Consider the following 21,593-nt stretch of genomic DNA (forward strand, 5'->3'; position numbering starts at 1 on the left):
TTAACTGATGCAGAGGTATTAAACTGACCTAAGCTGAATCAATCAGAACATTTCTCTGGAATTTCTAAACTTGGGTACAAAGAACAAGTCTCAAACCTCTGGTGCTGAGGCTGAGAGATATAAGACCAAGGTGCTTCCAGAAGTAATTCTCCCCAAACTGTAGGAAAAAGCTGTTCTGATAGAATAAAGGTAATACACTGAGGGGAAATAGAGACAATAGAACAGAAAACCTGTTTTCCTTTCAACCTTGAGGATCAGTACCTTCTTTGCTCTTCTCATACTTAATGGAGTCAATAGTTAGAGTTGTGTTTCTGTCACAACTAAAGACATCTTAAATACTAAAAAAATATTTCAGACCAAGCAAAACTACTTAGTGGCAAAGGCTAGTCTGCAGTTGGCTATACAGATGTTAGAGACTTAGAAAAATAAATTTATAAAGTCAGAGAGATTACTAGAAGTAGTAGAGAAGGACTGATATCTCGTATATTAATCAGAAAAAAGTAAATGCACATCCTTTGCTGCTCCTTCCATTTAATCTTTGTTAATAAAAAGCATGATTAAAGTTGGTGGTATTTAGACAGATAATCTGTGTGGCACATTAAATTCACATCTTAAGTTGCCTGTCCTATTCCAATCACACGGCAACAATGAATATAATATAAAAACCAGAAACCAAATTACATAGCTAAGATCAAAACTCAAGTTTGACATTTAAAAAATATATTTTTAATTGATTTTTTTGAGAGAGGAAAGGAGAGGGAGAAAGAGGGAGAAACATTGATGTGCAAGCAAGACATCAATCCATTGCCTCCTGCATAGCATTCCTACCTGGGATCAAATCTGCAGAAGGAATCACCAACCTCTTGGTGCATGGGACATGGCCCAACCACATGAGTCACACTGGCCAGGTCTACACTGGTATTTTCATGGACCAGAACTTGAACAGAAACTCCCAGCAGAGGTGGAGGCTGAAGCCACAGTGAGCCCCAGCTGGGAGTTTGGTTATTGATGATTAACGGGATCTAGAGGCCAGGAACTGGGATGGTACTCCCTGTCTTTTCAGTGGGCTCTGAAAAAAGTGTTCTTGCTACCATCTGAGATTTGTGCAGTTATGAGCTCAGGATAAAGACAGGACCTCATGGACAAGTACTGTCTTGGGGATTTAATATATAGTATTCTGAGTATTGTTTAACCATGCTGGTACCAGCAATGCCATCAGTTCTGGATTGGCTGTAGGCTGGGAAGTGTTGGATGGAGGCAATCATTAGGTAGAATGAGAGAGAGCAGGGAGGAGAGAAAAACAAATATTTAAACAAAAATCTTCCTGCCTACCTTCTGAAAAGCCAAAATTCTAACATGCTTTTGAATTGCATGCTAAGAAAGACCACCAACAGAATCAACAATCAGAATGTGAATTCAATCCATGTTACATTTGCATCAAAGAACAATGTGACAGATACTTTAATGTATGTTTAAGATGCTTCAATAGAGAAATAAAAACATAACTTACATCAAGTTTGATCAAGAAATCATGAACCAAAGACATAAAGTAAGAAGGGATCAATATTTCTGTATTAGAATTTCCAGGGAAAGATAATAAAGAGAATGGCAAAGAATAAACATCTCTAGAGATAATAACTGAACATTCTGGAATCGAAGGAGAGAATACATTGTTTGGAATGTAGGCCCAATAAAGATAGACACACCAATAAACAAACCATTGAAAAATTGTAGATCATCAGAGAGAAAGAGTTCGCAGGGAATACAAATTAACATGGTTTCAACACACCATATTCTCAGAGCACCTTTAAATGAGAATAACAATAACAAAAATAATATGGGAATCAAAGACAGAAAGATAATAGAGGGATAATTAAAAGACCGGGCTTATAATTTATTGTGAAGAGCAATTTAAAAGGAAAAAAAACAGTTTATAATGTTTTTCTACAAATTAGTCTAATTTTAGATATACAAATATAACATTGGAGAATGCAAAATATTAATGAGGCATTTTGCTCATCACTTGTTGGTTAACTTGCTCATTTTCAGTAATTCCAATGTGGATGGAAGTAGAGAGGAGGTAAAGATGTGTTGGTCTTGGGAAAACTTTTTGCAAGTAAAATCATATAATTATACTCAGCTGTTTCATGGAAATGGCTCAAACCAATACCATATCCGTATGTGCCTAAATCCAGTGTTTTAAAAGAAACACCCACAAAAGCCCTTTCTGTAGCAGCACCATGCTCTTAGTTATTTTTAAATATGGCAAAAATCAGTGGTCAATTTAGGAAAAATTAAGTTCAAATAGCTGTGTTTATGTGTGTGACATGCAAGTGACATGTTAGAGTAGGGGTGTCGAACTCAATCAGAGAAGGGGCCAAAATCTAAAATCCAGCCTAAATCGCGGGCCGAATGGTTTACTGAACAGTCATAAACTGACAATGTCATAAACTGACAGCGGAGTGCAGTGATGACAGTGCGGTGCGGGCCACATTGCAAGCCCTGGCAGGCTGGATTTGGCCCGCGGGCCTTGTGTTTGACACATGTGTGTTAGAGAGAGAGAGGAAGAGGGAAGAGGGAGGGGGAGATAAAGAAAGAGGATAAAAGAGGAATTAGGGAGGTTAGCGGAGGTGGGGAGAATTAACAAAGATGGACCGGATTTTTAAACTTTAATTGATTGGTTTCACGTAAAAAGAGCTGAAATCTGCTAGTTTCAAGGACAGCTATTCTAACAAGAAGCTGGCTAAATTTCTAATGAATTGGCTGGCTAAATTATGGAGATAAAACCAGTAGGTATACATGCTACAGATTTACAAATATTTATTAAATGAATAGAACTATTAATCATCAAATACATTAGATACAGACCACCAGTCCACTTTGCTTTTGGTTGAATGTGATTCAATGCTGACTTTTGTCTGCTTGAGATAAATATTCTTCATGCTCAGAAATTGACATATAATAGGTTGGAGACATATGGTGCTTGAGAATAGACTATGGTACAAAGAATTTTAATTTGTCCAGTGATTAGCACTCAGGTTTTAAGGAATGACAAGTAATTGTTTTCAGGATATCATCAGGCACATTATTCTCTGGGCTGACCAAGAGAAAGGTGGAAAATGAGCAACAATTTAAATTTCAACCCCTATGTTGTATTAAAAATTTACTGTTCCTTCTAACCCGAGTCTATGTTCTTTGATCAATCTTATGTGTTTGAACACTTTCTTTTCTTGAGATGGTTCTCCTTGATCTCACAGGTACTTCTCATTGGTATATAGAACATAAGCAGGAAGGACATTCATCCAGTGCTGTATGCAAATCAGAAAAAATATGCCCTCTGGATTGACCAATTAGAAAAAGGCAGTACCTTTGGAGAACAAATGAATAAAAGGAAGTTCCAGGGTGAACTAATTAGAAGATGTCCTTCCAAGTCTAGGCTAATGCTTAGTGCACTGGTTCCGTGGAGCATAGCTTCCATTTTAGTCCTAATTCCCACCCCCTTGATTAGCTGCCTTTGAAGTTGGTTGCAGTGTTCAAGAATTAAATGATCATGTTTTGGTGCAAAGTAGTGGTATATTTAGGAAATAAAACTGAAACATTATTGATTTTTTTTTCAATTTTAATTTTCCCCCCAAAATTGACTTGAGATTTTGGTGTCCACTGTTAACGTTCATATTCTAATCTAATAAAGGTGACAGAGTATTATATTATCTGAAAAGTATGTTTAGTAACTTTGTTTACTATAACAATACTTCATTCAGCTGTGTACTATGAACACCATGACTTCCTGCCTTCCACCACCTGATATTTGAAAATCTTTTTTAAAAAATGTATTTTTTACTGATTTCAGAGAGGATGAGAGAAGGAGAGAGAGATAGAAACACCAACAATGAGAGAGAATCATTGATCCACTGCCTCCTGCACGCTCCACAATGGGGATCGAGCCCGCAACCTGGGTATGTGCCCTTGACCAGAATCAAACCCAGGACCTTTCAGTCCACAGGCCAACATTCTATCCACTGATCCAAGTCAGCTAGGGCTGAAAACCTGACATTAAAATATTCTTTAATGAATAACATCAAACTCAAGTTACTAATGGAGCTTTAAAATGAACATTTCCAAAACTTGGGAACACCTACAGAAAGTTAAAATAAATATAAACAAAAAATATATCCTAATGTGTATCAGAGCCTGAGTAATGACTTTTAATTAAAGGAAAGGGGTGGTCTTGAAGATAAAATATTTTTTGTATATTTTTATTTTAAAGATAACCCAAAATATTATCCTGAATTTGCTTGATTAATTATGTTTTCTTTATTGGCATGTTTACTTTAAAAAAAAACAGTTAATCTTAAGTAATAATTATCTCAAGCCATTATACATATGGGTATATATTGTATTGTTTACCTTATTAAGACAAGTAATAAAGTGAAAGTGCATTATTGTCCAGAAGCCAATATTATATTACACCAAATCAATGTTCAAAAACAACATTTTAGACATTTTTTACACCTGCCTGGACAGCAATTCAATTATGTGCACTTAAATCTACAATATTGTAAATGCTCATGAGGATGTTTGTTTATGTAAGCTGATAAATGGTATTTCCCCCTCATATTTTTTAGTAATCTTCAAAATCTAAATTTATATGGAAATTACATGTTAAGATATGAATAGTTAAACATGTGTACATCTAAGATTATTAGGGTGATGTATTAAGCAAGTGAAATAAGCTTTAATTTTTAACCGCTAGAAATTTATTGTCCAAAAGACTTGTGCCATTTAGTCTTTGGAATGTAAATTCTCTCCACATTGGCATTTTTCTTTATTTTCTTTGTAACCTAAATGTTAGAAACAAGATGCATTTTTATTGTAATTTTTACATTAATTTTAATAAATTGCTTTATGAGTGACACATTTTAACTTAATGACAAGAATTTTGGTTTACAAGTAATTCCATGCATTTTCTTATGTGAGAATTGAATTTGATTTTATAAACTTCTTTTTTCGAGGTCGTATAAGAAATAGCCCAACCAAGTAATTTTCATTCAATTCAAAGTGGAAAGTGCTGCAGATTCAACTTATCCCACTGTGTTGAGTATTTGCCAGTGATACATCTAATAAAGGATTAATCTCCAAAATATACAACTTAACAACAAAAAAAGGACAAATAATCCAATTAAAAAATGGGCAAAGGATCTAAATAAACAATTCTCCAAGGAGGGCATACAGATGGCTAAGGGACATTTGAAAAAAATGTTCAAAGTCACTAATCATCAGAAAAATGCAAATCAAAATGACAATGCGGTACCATCTCACACCTGTCTGAATGGCAATCATCAACAAATCAACAAAGGACAAGTGCTGGCAAGGATGTGGAGAAAAGGGAACCCTGTGCACTGCTGGTGGGAATACTGACTGTGTAGCTGCTATGGAAAACAGTATGGCGTTTCCTCAAAAAATTAAAAATGTATCTGCTATTGACCCAGTGATCTCACTTATAGGAATATATTCCTAAGAAACGTGATACACCAATCAGAAAGGATATATGCATCTCTATGTCCATAGCAGCATTATTTACAATAGCTAAGATCTGTGGTACATTTACACAATGGAATACACTGTGGCTGTAAAAAAAAAAAAAAAAAAAAAGGACCTGGAGAATATTATATTGAATGAAATAAGTCAGACAGAGAAAGACAAATATCACACGATCTGACTTATAGGTGGAAACTAATGAACAAAATAGACCCAGAGACATGGAAGCATGGAACAACTGACAAATCTTAGAGGGAATGGGGGTTAAGTGGGTGGGAAGAGATTAACCAAAGAACTTATATGTATATATGCATAACCCATGGATAGACAATAATGAGGTGAAGGCCTGGGGAAGGGCGGGAGTTGGGTAGAGGGAGTCAATGGGGGGAAAAAGAGGACATCTGTAATATTTCCAACAATAAAGATAGATTTTAAACATGGCCTGTTAGGATTCTGTCTTGGGTGCAATAATCAGCAAATACTTATAAGGAGGGAATACTCTTTGTTTATACACCTAATAGTATATGATAAAACCTGTGCATACTTTATTGAAAGTCTAATCGTCATACTAGATAGAAAGAGAATTATCAGTGATGTACCTGGTAACTTGTAATGTTTTGGAACCTAGTCAGAAAAAATGCAGCATATTTATCAGGGAAAGATCAGGAAAACTGAAGCCATTTGATGTATGCTGGTTCCAAGTTGTTTTAATATGGGAATTTAGGGATTTAGAACTACTCAAAAAACTAGGAATGAAAGCCAGGTTGATTGGCTGCTTTGATTCTTAGAAGTGTGAGCTATGATTCTAGGAATCCACTATGAATCTCACATTGACCGATAGTTGCCTTCAGAGAATGGATCTTTTCATCTCTTTTTCCAAATCTATCTGAGAGTCTCTCTTTGGAGAGTGCTAATTGGAACCACATAGAAAGGGTTCCTTGAGACATGTATTCCTGGCTGCTTCAGGCAGCTTGGAATGGGGGATTGGTGGTGCTGATTTGACCACAGGCAGTTAATTAATTACACAGAAGGATGTACCTCTTATAATTAGGTACGTATTCAATAATGTTATTCTTATTCCTCAATTATCCAAATTTTAGAAAATAAACTATTGTCCAGGATGAATAATATTCTAAAATTTTGAATATATAAACCTCTTCCCATATTGAAAAGGTTAAGTGAACAAATTTCTCCACTGTAAATTAAAATGATGAATTTAAAATGTTATATCCAAAGCTGTCCTACTCAATAGATATAGAGATTAAGGAACAGAATTCTATTTACAGGAAATATAGTTTCCCTTTAGAACACATCAAATAATGGACGACAATGTTTTTCACTGGGGGCATACTTTCCTAGGATTAGGCATAATATCTTGCATAAAATAGGGAAGAAAGTAGAGCAGTGGTTCTCAACCTTTCTAATGCCGTGACCCTTTAATACCATTAGAAAGATTAAGAACCACTGAAGTAGAGTGTAGTTTGAAGTGGTCCATAAAAAGATACCATTACTTTCACTTGGATGTAGCCAATATATTTAATTTATATTAAAATCACATTAAAGAAGGTTTAATATGTTTATTAATAGGAGGCATGCATGGCAAAAGGTCATGATAAAATAGGTTACACTGCCTTAAGTCCTCAAATTGTTTAGAGCCAATCCTACTTGTTTATGATGAACTCACGCCTGCCTCAGAGGATGCAAATAAATGTCCTCTGGACTCTTGTTGGAGTTGTACAGGGAGTTGGGGTTCTATTGTCAGACATATTTATATAGGCTGAGATAAATTTCCTTTAGGTGTGAAAGGAAGCCTTGTGGCATTTTGTCAAGAGAAGCTCATATTTCTGAGGTCTCAGGGGAATTCACCTATTTTTGCCTGTATCTCTTGGCAGGTTCCTCACTGTCTTATTACTATACTCACCGGACATAATAGGAACAAAGAGTTTTTGTCTTCTATTATTTTGTAGTACTTGGGGCCTTAAGACATGATAATTCTGCCTCTTCTCCACTCACTACTTCTGAGTTCAGATTCAATTAAGAAATAGGAGTACATGAGTAAAAAAATGAAAAAATAAAAATATTAGTTTTATTACTGATAAGGTTGTTTTAGGGAATGAAATTTGACATGTGCACAAGAATTGGTTTCCCCTAGTTTTACAAAATATTCAAAGAACTAAAACCTATTTTTCTCAGACTATTCCAAAAAATTCAAGAGGAAGCACCACTTCCAAGCTCATTCTTTGAAGCCAGCATCACCCTCATATTATAATAAAATCGAATAAAGACAAGATGAAAGAGAATTACAGGTCAGTATCCCTAACGAACATACAGATGTCAAAATCCTCAACAAAATTCTAGCAAATCAGATCCAGCATTACATCAGAAAGATCATACAACACAACCAAGTAGGATTTATCTCAGGGATGCAAAGGTGGTACAATATGCACAAATCAATAAAGGTGATACATCATATAAACAAATTGAGAGATAAAAATAAGATAGTCATATCAATTGATACAGAAAAAGCATTTGACAAAATCCAACACCCTTTCTTGATAAAAACTCTCAGCAAAATGGGAATAGAGGGATCATACATGAAAGTAATAAAAGCCTTATATGACAAACCTACAACCAACATCATACTCAATGGGCAAAAATTAAAACCGTTTCACCTAAGAACAGGAACAAGACAGGAATGCCCACTTTCACCACTCCTGTTCAACATAGTACTGGAAGTATTAGCCATTACAATTAGACAAGAAGAAGAAATAAAAGGCATCCAAATTGGAAAAGCAGATGTAAAAATTGTCATTATTCACAGATGACATCATAATGTACACAGAAAACCCTAAAGACTCCATCAAAAATTATTAGGCTTAATAAGTGAATTCGGCAATGTAGCAGGATACAAAATTAACACCAAGAAATCTATGGTATTTCTATACACCAATAGTGAACTTACAGAAAGAGAGATTGAAAAAACAATCCCATTTACCGTTGCACCAAAAAACTAAGATACCTAGGAATAAATTTAACTAAGGAGGTGAGACCTGTACTCAGAAAACTACAGGACACTGAAAAAAGAGATAGAGAGACATAAACAGATGGAAGAACACACTGTGTTCATGGATTGGTAGAATCAACATAATAAAAATGTCCATATTACCCAAAGCAATCTATAGATCAAATGCACTCCCCATTAAAATACCAACGACATATTTCACAGACCTACAAAGAACTCTCCAAAAATTCATCTGGAATAAAAAAAGACCCCGAAGAGCTGCAGCAATCCTGGAAAAGAAGAGCAAAGTAGGTAAGATCTCAATACCAGATACCAAGCTGTATTACAAAGCCACTGTTCTCAAAACTGCCTGCTACTGGCATAAGAACAGACATATAGACCAATGGAATAGAATAGAGAACCCAGAAATCAACCCAAACCACTATGACAATTAATATTTGAATACAATGGAGTCAAAACAGTCTCTTCAATAAATGGTGTTGGAAAATTGGACAGATACAAGCAAAAAAAAAAAAAAATGAAACTAGATCACTAACTTACATCATACACAAAAATAAACTCAAAGCGAATAGCAGAAGACAAGAAACCATAAAAATAGTAGACGAATCCACAGGCAGAGAAATCTCAGACATATGCCAAAGCAATTTCTTCACTAATACTGCTCCTAGGGCAATGGAAGCTAAAGAGAAAATAAACAAATGGAACTACATCAAAATAAAAAGCTCTTTTTTTTTACAGCAAAATAAACCATCAACAAAACAACAAGAAAGCCCATTTATGGAAGAATATATTTGCAAATATTATCAATGATAGGGGTTTAATCTTCAACATTTACAGGGAACTCATACAATTTAACAAAAGAAAGATAAACAACCCAGTCAACAAACAGGCAATGGACCTAAATAGGAACTTTTCAAAAGAGGTTATAAGGAAGGCCAAGAGACATATGAAACCTGCTCAAAGTCACTAATCATCTGAGAGATGCAAATCAAAACGGAAATGTGGTACCATCTAACACCTCTCAGAGTGGCAATCATCAACAAATCAATGAACGACAAGCACTGGTGAGGATGCATAGAAAAAGGAACCCTTATGCACTGCTGGTGGGAATGTAGACTGGTGCAGCCACTATGGAAAACAGTATTGCGTTTCCTCAAAAAACTAAAAATGGAACTCCCATTTGACGCAGTGATCCCACTTCTAGGAATATATCCCAAAGAACTAGAAACACCAATCAGAAAGAATATATGCACCCCTATATTCATAGCAGCACAATTTACAATAGCTAAGATTTGGGAACAGCCTAAGTGCCCATCAGCAGATGAGTGGATTGAAAAACTGTGGTACATTTACTCAATGGAATACTATGCTGCTGTAAAAAAGAAGGAATTCTTACCATTTTCAACAGCATGGATAGAACTGGAGAGCATTAGGCTAAGCAAAACAAGCCAGTCTAAGAAAGATGAATATCATATGATCTCACTCATTTGAGGAATATTTTGAACAACATAAACTGATGAACAAAAACCGACCAAGAGACAGAGAAACATTGATCAGATCATCAAACCTAGAGGGAAGGTAGGAATAGGAGGGGGTAAGGGGAAGAGATCAACCGAAGTACTTGTATGCATGCATATAAGCCTAACCAATGGATACAGACACCCAGGGGATGAGGGCCTGAGTGTGTGTATGGGGCAGGGTAGGAGGCAATGTTGGAATTAAGGACACATATGCAATACCTTAATCAGTGAAGAAAAAAGATTCCCCCCCCCCAAAAAAAAAAAAATTGGTCTACCAAAATACTTTTTCTACATCTGGAATTTGCAAAAATCACTGATGGAAGAGTTTGAATCTGGAGAGTACCCACATTTACCCAGTGCTCCTGTCTTCCCTCTTCAACCCTGTGTTGGTTTGAGTTTCCATGGAGGATAAAGGTTCTAATACAAGTAGTTTATCTGGGAGAGAATATAGTAGATGAGTGGGGAATGGATATAGCAAAGGGGAGGGGCCAAGGGTGTGTTGATAAAACAGCTATCCTGGTGGGAGACTATCTTATTTCACAAAGAAAACCTGGGGAAGGATATACTAGTAAAAACACTTGCCTCATCATTATCCCTCCTACAAGGTAAGGGAGCTATGATGTTTAGTCATGGGGACATTCTCTGAAGGCGTGTTGATTCCTAGGCTTCTCTGTGAGTGCCTGGGCACAGAGAGGGGCCTTTTGTGGTTTGGACAAAGATCCCTCAGGTTCAGAGATGGAGATACTGGAAGCTGGAAGCCAACCAGAGCACACTGCTAAGGCAGAATGGAAAGGATATATGTGAGGTACTGATGATGATGTCTGTTACAAACCCCCATAATGAGTTCAGAGAAAGATTGGTCTCCAAACCTGTTTCTAGAAGGTAGACTATAAGTTCAAGGCTGACATGATGCTTTTTGTAGAGGGGAACTGAAGCAGAGAATTATGGATTTTTTTTTTTTTTTGCATGTAGGTAGATCCAAAGAGAGAGAAAAGAAGGGGCTAGGCCACTTAAGTCATTCCTTCTTCATTGAGAACCTAGGGGAGGGGGGGGGGGGGGAGAGGGGACAGAGAGAAGAACTGGAGTTACCTTTCCAGACTGTTGCCTCTAAGAGAAAGGAGCAGAGGTTTTCTATGCCATGAGTCAATGTAGGAACAAGGGGAGAGGAAGCAAATGGTACTAAAGTGATGATACTTAAAAAAAAAATTTATTTTTTTAAGTTAACTGCTTTTATTTATTGAAAGAGAGAGAGGGAGGGAGAGAGAGAGAGGAGAGAGAGAGAGAGAGAGAGAGAGAGAGAGAGAGAGAGAGAGAGAGAGAGAGAGAGAGACTTCCTATGAAGAATGTGACCAGGCAGTTCAATGTGTCACTTTTGCTCTCATCTTTTTGGTTAGAATATAGTCACATGATCACACGACCATACTTAATTGCAATGAAGGCTGGGAATTATATTTTCTATCTGGGGTACCCATGTGCCCTTTTAAAACTGTTAGTGGGGTGGGGATTTTCTTATTAAAAGGAAGAATAAAATAGAAGAGTAATATTGGGGACAATTAGAAAAAGCAGGCTAAGACAGTCACAAAGATTTTGATAATCTCATAGAAGTTTACATGTCCTAAATTAAAATGTATATTTTAGTGTGACCTGAAATTCTGGTCACTACATTTATTTTTAGGTCTCTTTACTATGATATAGCTGAAGGTAAGTTTCAATTTTAATGAACTCCATTACGAGTACTGGGCTTATCTTGTTTCAACCTTATGGAAATAGTTTTAAGATTTTTCTACCTATATATATTATAGATTTTACTGTTCACTTTTACAGTTATCGCAAGGCTTTCCGTATTCTATCTTCACTTATATGCATTCTAATGTTTACATTTCCTTTCTGATAGTTTTCATTTTTTTGACATCTAATATTGATTTGAATGTAGTGTGGCAAAGGATAAGCAAATATTTTGATATCTTAAAAAAAAACACACACAAAAAAACCAAACCAAACAAACCCCACACAACTTAAATAATCGTCTGAACTCAGGTCAGTATAAATATCTTAGGATCATTTTTAAACCGGAGGCCCCCAGAAACCTGGGTGACTCTTGGATCACCCTTCATCCTTTGGACCAACGGTAACCTGAACCAGTATTAAGTCATCTTTTCTAGACAAAAAATATTTGGTATTTGTTTGTTTGTTGAATAATGTGAATAATAGCCTATGTAAACTAAGTATAGAAAAGAATTATAGAAAATTTCCACATTATTATAAAAGATTTCTCCTTCCTTTAAAGAGCATAAAAGATGAGAAGCAACTAGCACAGCCTGGAATAACAGAATCTCTATAAGTAGTAGCCACAGTCAATTACCTTTTATGTTGGCCACTAGGACAAAGAAGTAATGAGCTTTCCACCAACATATAGTAAAACATCCCATAGCATTCTGCAGTCATTCTTTATTGTAATAGGAATCTAATTCACTGTTACAATGTACAAAAGAGAGTTCAATTTGAAAAATGCAAGAAAAGCTGGTTTGAGAAATACTCTCTTTACATAAACTTAGCATACAAAAAGATCCAATAGTTACAGGACACCTCCCCAGATTTTATTTTACTTGTGAAATATCCCCAGGGGACTCAGCAAGTTTTGAGAGAAACTTTTAGAGATGTGAGAGTTCAAAAGACCTAAATGGAAAATATATTTTTTATCCAATTGTTTCTCTGGAATATATCCAGTGGTAATAGATTGGGATATTCCAGAACCTTTAATTTCCCAACTGGACACCAAAATGTGATAGAAGCAGTATATGAGATCTATCCCTGATTGACTGATATAAAAATAATCCTAGTTATTTGGCAATGCTATACCAGTTTTACTCTGTAGAAAAAAAAAGAATTCTACTCTTCAAATTTTTTTTTCCATTCTGCTTCTAAGTCATTTGTCATTAAAATCATAAACTCTTAGTATTTCCTCTTTCTTTCCTTCCCTAATTTTATTTAGACTCCAGTTAATCACGGTAATTCTTTTAAGCTATGACATGATTCTTTTGGCACATTGAGGCCATTACTATTTAACTCTCTGGTTCCTTTACTTTAATAGAATTTACTTGTTTTCAATTTCCTTCCTACCTTATCTAAAATTGACTGATGTTTCCCAAAAGAGTTCCAGATATTGGGTGCACATTTTGGCATCTCAAAATGCCTTATTTATATTAGAAAACTATAGCAATGAGGAAGTTATTGACTACATTTTTTTGATAACAGGCATTAATTTTCTTCAAAATCAGTTTCTTCAATTTATTCTCAACAACATAAGTCTTCCTCTATTTGTTTATAAGATAGTTTGAAATCCTATGGAGTAGAAGCATTTTTATTCTTTTGATAGTAAAATGGAGCTTCTACATGTATATTTTAAAATTTCATGTCAATTTTCCTATAGAAATGGAAATAAGCTGAAATAACTAATTCATTTACCAAACAAGAGTGAGAGTGGGTAATTTTACTTTCCCAAACACCTCAGTTCATAGGTATGATGAAATGTTAACATGTACTAATGACTGGTGAGTACATGGAGTTTGTTGTTTTTTCTTTGTAACAGTTTGTGCTATGTTTGTACATAGCGTTGTTCCCCCAAAGAAGATAAAATAAAACAACAGCTCCAACTCTTTTTATTTTTCTGGGAATGTAGGGAGCTGGCTTATATTTGCCCACTTTGTTAGGTTAGATTGTGGTGGCTGATAACAAGGATTTATAGTACCATAGATGAAAAGCGAATAAGGGTGAATTTAACGTTCAGTTAATGGTTATAAGAAACAAGCAGTGAAGTAGGGTGTGATTTAAGCAGAGTGCTTTTTGTTCAAAAATTATTTGATGGTAATGAATTAACTGTCTGGAAAAGGCATACTCTTTCCCATGTACATCTATATGGCCCTCCCTACCAACACATAACCTACCACCTGGATTTTAGTGGTTGCCCTTTGCAAGTCAGGCTGCTTCTGCAAGTACATATTTGTCGTATGCCTACTTTATATTTTCCAAACAGCACATTCAGTAGGGTTTCAATAAAAAGAACGAAAGGAACCTGAGTTTCCCTTACTGGTTTAGATGCTGCTTTTGAAAAAGATAAGGTGGAACTAATGTAGGCTGTGAAGAGTGGTATTAAACTACTGTTTCTCTTTAACTCCGCCCCCCCCCCCCTGTATTTTTTTTTTTAAAGGTTTACTTATGATAATTGTTCATTTTTTCTTTTCCACATTCACTTTTAGTAGAAAGGTCTGCTAGATGGCTCCTAGAGCAACCAGCAAGCCTACTCCTGCCGGGCAGAAGAGGCAGAGGGCCTAGGCTGGGGCCGGTGCGGGCGGGCGGCTGGGGGACTTCAGGAGGGAACCAGCGGAGAGACTGCAGTGACACTGCCCTCCCTGGGCGGGTGGAAGCATCTCACTGGTGACGGGTCTGAAAGCACGTGGCTACGTCATGGAAAGCCAGTCTTTTCAATGCAAACTTCAACTCCTCCTCCTCCTCCCTCTCATGCCAGTAACTCACAGCCGAGACTGGGCGAGGAATCCGGAGGGGAGGCTTTCCTCATGCTCACCGCGGCCGGGAGCTGGGAGAGCGAGCAGCAGGAGGAGGGGGCTCTGGGGCGCTCGCTACCTGCTACCGGCCTGACCAGGGGAGGGGGCGCCTCCATTCTGCATCTTTTCTTCGCGCTGATTTGAGAACTGCAGGGTCCATCCGATCCCACTGGGCACTGGCGATTGATTTATAAAACCAAAAAACCCCCAAAAATCGACCCTGGAAGGCTGTGTCTTCGGCTGTCAGACTCCATCCCGGAGGTGGCATTGGCGTGTGAGTGTGTGTACCGGTGGATTTTTTTTTTCTTTTTTCCTTTCTTTTTCCCTTCTTTCTTTCTCTCTTTTTTTTTCCTCCCCCCCGCTTCTCTCCTAGGGACTACACAATGGCAGTCTTCTCTCACTGAGATGAATCCTGCTTCGCCTTCTGCAGACCCACCCATCCTCATAGCGATCAAGTAAAGGCTATGGTTTTCTCTTTGGGGATCTTTTGTGCATTCCTGTTCTCCCCGATCAGTTCTGAGCTCAGGTGGGATTTCTTCGCTTTTCTGTTTGGCTTCGTGCTGAAAAAGGACTTTTCCTCCAGCCCTTTGGCCATAACCCGGTGGTGATCAGGAGAGAGAGAGGAATCCTTCATCCTGGCAGAGAAAACACAATCCCTGAGAAGTCTCAAAGAAACGTACCACGTGAGGGGAAGAAACTGGGAGAAGATTCGGAATATTATCGCTTTTCCTATGGTAAAGCCGGTGCCCCTCTTCAGGAGAACTGATCTCAAATTATTATTATGCAACCACAAGGATCTCTCCTTTCTCAGGGTGTCTAAGCTGCTGGATTGCTTTTCGCCCAAATCAATGTGGTTTCTTTGGAACATTTTCAGCAAAGGAACGCATATGCTGCAGTGTCTTTGTGGCAAGAGTCTTAAGAAAAACAAGAACCCAACTGGTAAGCAAAAACATGCAATCGTGTCATGTCTTTCCCCTCATCATAACCTGTCTGTTGCTCACTGAGCTAGATCTGCAGTTCTGCTATGCAGGGAGGCGAGCGAGGCAGAGAGAGAGAGGGAACCAGGACAGTGTTGCATGTAGAGGTGTTGCATGGATAAACAAGTAACAGCTGGATGGGTCGGTCGCTGAGCCAGAAAACCATGACTCCGGGGCTGTGACACCATCCATGAGGAGGAGAGAGGAGGAAACTTTTTTTTTTTTTCTTTCTTAAATGTATTTGGTTGCCGACGTTTGGCGGAATGGAAGGGGTTGGGGCTCCAGGTTTTGCCCGAGGCAAATGAAGCTTCCGTAAAAAGGACCGCGAGCTCTCTTGACTTGTGCGCTGCAGGTTCAGGGACGCAGCCCGGTGCCCCCGGAACCCTGCTCTGCACTTTCTGATGAGCTAGCACAATAGTCGCCACCCCAAAATCACCTCCACTCCGAGTACAGGATGCCCCCCTCCTCCCTCGCGCCCCGCTCCTCCGCCAGCCCCCGCCTCCCTCCTCCCCCTCCCGCTCCCGGAGTGTTAACTCATTCCCGGGTCTGCTGCCTCCGACGCCTCCTGCTCCTGGGGATACTGGAGCAGGGCTTACAGGGCTGGGTGGGGGGAACTCCAGACCGGGGAGACTAGCTGGGTCCCCTCTAGTGGGTGCAATGAAACCCCCACCCCCTTTTAAGAAAAAGCAGCATCACAGCCCTACGTTGGGGTCAGCCTCCCGGTGATGGTGCGCCCCCGTTACAGAGGGCTCCAATTGGGAAACTTGCAGCGCGTTACATAAGAAATGCAAATGCAGGGGGTTCGAGGAGTTGGGAACCGGGGCTCACTTTCTGGTGTTTCTGTCTGAGGGGTTTCGGGGAGGCCGCGGGGCTGCGGGAGAGCAGCCGGGGCCCCAGAGGCCAGGCCGGAGGGCTGCGTGGTGGTGGCGGCGGTGGCGGCGCGCTGGCGAGAGGCTGGGGCGCAGCGGGTCTGGGAGCGGTGCGCGCTGCTGGCATAGGGGGTGTGCGGCGTCACCCGGCTCGGTTCTGGGAGGGGAGGAACCCGGGGCCGGTGTTTGTGTCTGGGGAGGCTTGGGCAGGGGGGCCGGGGAGTGAGTCGGGCCCTCCTGCAACCACAACCTGGGCCCTGGAAGCTCCGGACGCCGGCGGCACTGCGGTGTAGTGGATCATGGCTCCCCATCGCCGCCCTGAACTCCCTGAGCTCCGCCGGGGACCGCGCTGGCCCCCGGGTCCCCCAGCCGCTGGGCAGCAAGTGGCTGCCGCCTCCCTGCCTCCGGAGCTTGCAGGAGCCTCGGAGCTGCGCCTGCGGGTGCGGGGTGTGCGAGGAGGAAGAGGAGGAGGAGGTGTGCGGGTAGGCGGGTGCAGGCGGTGGGTGTGGAGACTGAGCACCCTGAGATGTCCCCGCCGCTGCCGCAGATGAGACACTGCGAGTTGTTAGACGGCCCAAAGGGCAGCTGGAGGCTCGAGTGCAGCGGAGGACGCCTGGGCACTGTCCCCAGCTAGGAAGTTTGAGGCTCTGAGAATAGCCGCTGGCCCGCGGGCGCGGTGCTGCAGTGGGCTCTGAGCCTCTGTCCTGAAATCCTCTTCTCGGTGCTGCTTCAGCTTTATCCTGTGTCCCCCCGTGCCGCCGTCGGTTCCTGCCTCCTCCTATTCCTCCCTCCCCTGCCCCTTTTCTACCCTTCTCTTTCAACTCAGCCTTTAGCAGCTCTGAAGTGACACCAGCACCCAGAGCATCGCCCCAGGAGAAGGCAGGGTTGCCACTTTACCATCCGCATTTCCAATTCAGCTGCAAGCCCAACACTTGTTGATGCCTCCATCATTCCTAGATTCCAAACACTATCTCATAAGTGAATGTGAGCACCCTTTTCACAAGACTTCCCCAAGTGGGACAAGCCAGGGGCTCGGGAGAGAAGGGGTTACTCCTTCACACAGTAAACATAGTGGTTTTTGAAGACTTCTTGCGTCCTCTGAGAAGATTTAGAGAAAGGAATATTTGTAAAAGTGGTTTTTTTTTTTTTTTTTTTTTTTTTTTTTTTTTTTTTTTTTTTTTTTTTTTTTTTAAGACTCAGCCATTTGTCTAGGGACCTTGAACTCTGTCCCTCCATGGTATTGGAGAGGGGAAAATAAATCACCACCAAATAGTATGTTTCCTTACTGGCCTTTATACACCTATATGGTAAAGTTTCATTGGAAACACTGATTTCCCCCCACACAAGATGCAAGATCTTTTCATTACTCCTCTTTTACTTCCCCCACTTTTTATCTCTCTGGGATAAAGTAGATACCTTTTTTCTTCCAAGGCGATTTGGAATGACAAGTGACAAAATTATTTTTAGAGCAATTTGTTTTGAACCTTATGATTGCTAAAGTACTTGTGTGTGACTTGATGGGTTAACTCAAAGTGTGCTAACAACATCACCAACTACTCTAGTTTAGTCTTGGATTGACAAGGGTTAACTTTCCGACCTCGAAGTTGGAGCCTTTTGTACATTATTTTTAATAATAGAACTTTAATGTGTCACGCTATCAATCCCACCTTCTAAAAGTTTTTGTTATTTGAGCTGGAATAAACTCATGCCTCGTCATTCCCTTTCAGCATTGTAGGTGGCGAGTTCCATTCTCTTTCTGCTATTAACATTAAGCCTAAAATCATTTGCAGGTTTTTGATCCCAAGATAGCAGTACGACTAAGAAGTTAATTGGGTAATTAAAATAAAGCAAAGACTAAAATCCTCTTGACTGTTAAAACCAAAAAGAACAGATTGACTACTACCTATTATGTTATCTTAAATCTAAAATGAAGACAATTAACTGTATTCAAACTAAGAAGCTTGGCAGAATACCACAAAATACCAGTACCAGGATCATAAATTTGGTGCAAAGACTTCTTATGAGATTAATTTTCTTCCCTAATCTTTGTAAATTATTAAACAATTTGCCAATTTCCCCCCCAATTCTTTAAATTGTCAACAAGTGTAGGTACTGGGAGGAATCTCAGAGTTCTGCTATATAATCAGGTTGGTGTGAAAAATAAACAGATAATAGAGCCATGAACTTAAGGGCAAAGGTATTCATTTACCCAAGCTATTAATTAGTATTTAAATAAGCGGTGTTAATGAAATAGTTTTTTTGTAGTTGTTTTCTCAAAAAACATGAAGAATGTGTGCTTTTAAAAATAAATGGTAATAGCTTAGAAATCCTGAATATACTAGTATATTTACTATCTTAATAAAAATAAACAAAATCTCACAATACAACTATTATCTGAGAACACACACACACACACACACACACACACAAAATGTCCTACTTTCCCTTACTTTTCTAGCACAGCAATTGTTATATGTTTAGAATAAATGTTACCTGCTTCAGTTTTCACTGTATGTCATGCAAGATGACTATATTGTTGGCAAAGCATTACATAGGAATGATAAGTCCAAGGCACTTGTTTTGCCTCATGGAAGGTTTGATATGTCCCTTTAAACCAGTAATGATACTTTAGACTAGCCAAAACAGACCAGATTGAGAAATAATCTAGGTCACTGAACTTTGACCCTGCTAAGGAAAGAAATGTGGTTGGAAAAAAAAGTCCACAATAAAGATAAATACTAAGGTCATGTCATGAATATCTTTTCAGACACATAATATAGAACAAGCAAAGGAAGCCACAGACCCTCGAATACATACAGCCACTCAACCGTACACATGAGACCCCCTAACACCCATGGAATGACAGGATCTTAGAAAGCACGGATTTTTAGATAAATGGTAATTGAAGTTAATTTTTATTGAGTGCAAGCAGGGTATGAAGCAGATGCCCTAGATCTACTTTTGCAGAGCATATTTAGAAAATCCCACACACCTGAGGCCCCGAGTGTGTCCTTTTCTCAACTCGGTTTCCCTCTCTGCTCTGTAACTTTGAGATGAAACAAGTAGGGCTTAGTAGAATTTATTGGCATTTCCTGTTTCCTCTTGTTTTGGTGTCTTTCAGCTCTGCTTTTACCCTTCCTGAAGCTGTTTTAGGTGGCAAAACACCTGGGATGTCATTGTTACTCATTTAAATATTATTCTTTTCAAGCTACTTCCTTTCCACATCTAGGGCTGTCCTGGCATTTAGAAAAAAGAAGATAGGGAGAGAGGGAGGAAAAAAAGAGTAAGCATTTCTTACTCCTCTTTCGGAGCCTGCCGACTCATCCTGTAGAGCTGGGTGAGCCACAATGGGCCACAAATCTGAATTTCTAAACACTGAGGATATATCAGATGGAGACATTAAACTCAGATGGCATAACTGGAACACCATACAGGTGAAAAGTTCCTTTTCCTTCTCACATGCTTGTCTTCAGAGTGGGATCTCGTGTAGTATGAGTTGGGTTGAACTCCATCAGGGAAGCTTGAGTTACTGAAGTTGCAAAATGAGTTTTGCAGAGCAGTGTCACTTCATGAACTCAAGTATGGCATGTTAGATGGGCTTCCAAGTATGGACTGATTGGGAGAGTGGATTTTTCTTATTTGAAATTTATATCCAAGTTAACAAGTGTGAAATCCAATACGTGATAATCTAAAATTTAAACTTGGCTTTAAAGATGAAGATGGCTTTGGCTGTCTCCATTTCCAGCCTCTGCTCACTTTGGACTTCATCCATAACTGATATAACATTCCCCCCCCCCCCCGCCCCCCCAAATAATGCATTGCTTTGAGAAGGTGTTAAAGCTAATTCCATACTATAATATATTTCACTTTGCCTACTGGGAATCATTCCTTTAAAAAATGTTCAAAACCAGTATTCCATGTTTTAGCAACACAAACATTGGGGCCTTTTGTGAAAGTGTTGTTATACATATGGTAGCAAGAATAACAACCAAAGTTTTCACTCCTTTGTACATTTTGGCATCATAACTCATTCAATTGACTCATAAGCTTTCTATAAATACTGTGTAGATGTCTCAAAATGGAAGCATTTATTCAAAATACTTTCCTATGCCTTAAGCGGAAACAGTTGGGATGTTTGAATGGTATATTTGAAACGTTACATTGTGCCTGTATTATTAATAACACCGTCGAGCCCAAATTAGTACAATCTTCACGAAGGGCTGTGGGTCAGGGAAATTCCTACTGACACATCTACCTGCTCAGTTCCACAGTCGGGGTGACGGTTCTTGGGGTTTCAGTTTGTGATGTTTCTTAGGGTTTCATACTATATTTAGTTATGAGCTGAACCTGAGCACTGAAGGGCAGGTATTTTTCTGAGAGAGACTTTTCCATATGCCTCAAAAGATATACTAGTTTATTTTCTGCTTTTTAAGGACCAAGTACATCCTGATGATTTTGTCTCTCTCTCTCTCTCTCTCTCTCTCTCTCTCTCTCTCTCTCTCTCTCTCTCTGTGTGTATTTTATTGCTACAAACAAATTTTCTGCTTTGGTCAGAATGTAAAAGGTAGAATGATGAAGGCAAGGGAAGTTGAAAGGAAGAATTCTTAGGGCCTTCCTAAACATAAAGGCAAAAAGAGGTACAATGCAGACATGTTTTATAGGGAACACATATGTTTTTATTTATTTAATCTACTAACAACGTCTAAGAAAGTCACTAAACAATTGTTGGGCCCTATTGCCTTTGTCGCTGTCCCCTGACAAAAACCCTGGTATGACACATAGCAGGTTTTTAATGCATTTTTTATTAACTGCATCAGCAGTGAAAAATAGGGTTCTCTGAGGAAGCTAACCTTGCCCCTTCTGGCACTCTCAGCCTTTACGCAGAAGGAGCACCACCGTTAGTTTCCCTCTAAGGGAGGAGAAAACATTCTTCTTTTCTAGCCTTTGATTTTCTTCTCCTTAAAGAGGAAGACGTTCTACAGGAACAGTTGTGTTCCTCTTTCCTTTTAGGAACTCTTCTATGAAGATGGTACCACCTGGGACCCTTCCTGAGGGGCATGCTTTTGTTCTGGAGGGGTCTGCACCTCAAGTCTGCTAGTTCCAGT

At 39.3% G+C, this 21,593-nt stretch overlaps 1 protein-coding gene across 1 annotated transcript in view; it reads left to right on the plus strand.

The window, feature by feature from the left end:
• Positions 1-14,544: 14,544 nt before the first annotated feature.
• The window catches only part of FGF14 (fibroblast growth factor 14), a 549,760-nt gene continuing 542,711 nt past the window's right edge, over positions 14,545-21,593 (plus strand). Inside the window, exon 1 of the mRNA XM_084880301.1 lies at positions 14,545-15,581. Within this exon, the coding sequence (XP_084736427.1) occupies positions 15,374-15,581 (208 nt within the window). The 5' untranslated portion in view covers positions 14,545-15,373. The remainder of the gene's footprint in view (positions 15,582-21,593) is intronic.

This window comes from Pipistrellus hanaki, assembly GCF_964339955.1.
Source record: "Pipistrellus hanaki genome assembly, chromosome: 3".
Classification (NCBI taxonomy): domain Eukaryota; kingdom Metazoa; phylum Chordata; class Mammalia; order Chiroptera; family Vespertilionidae; genus Pipistrellus; species Pipistrellus hanaki.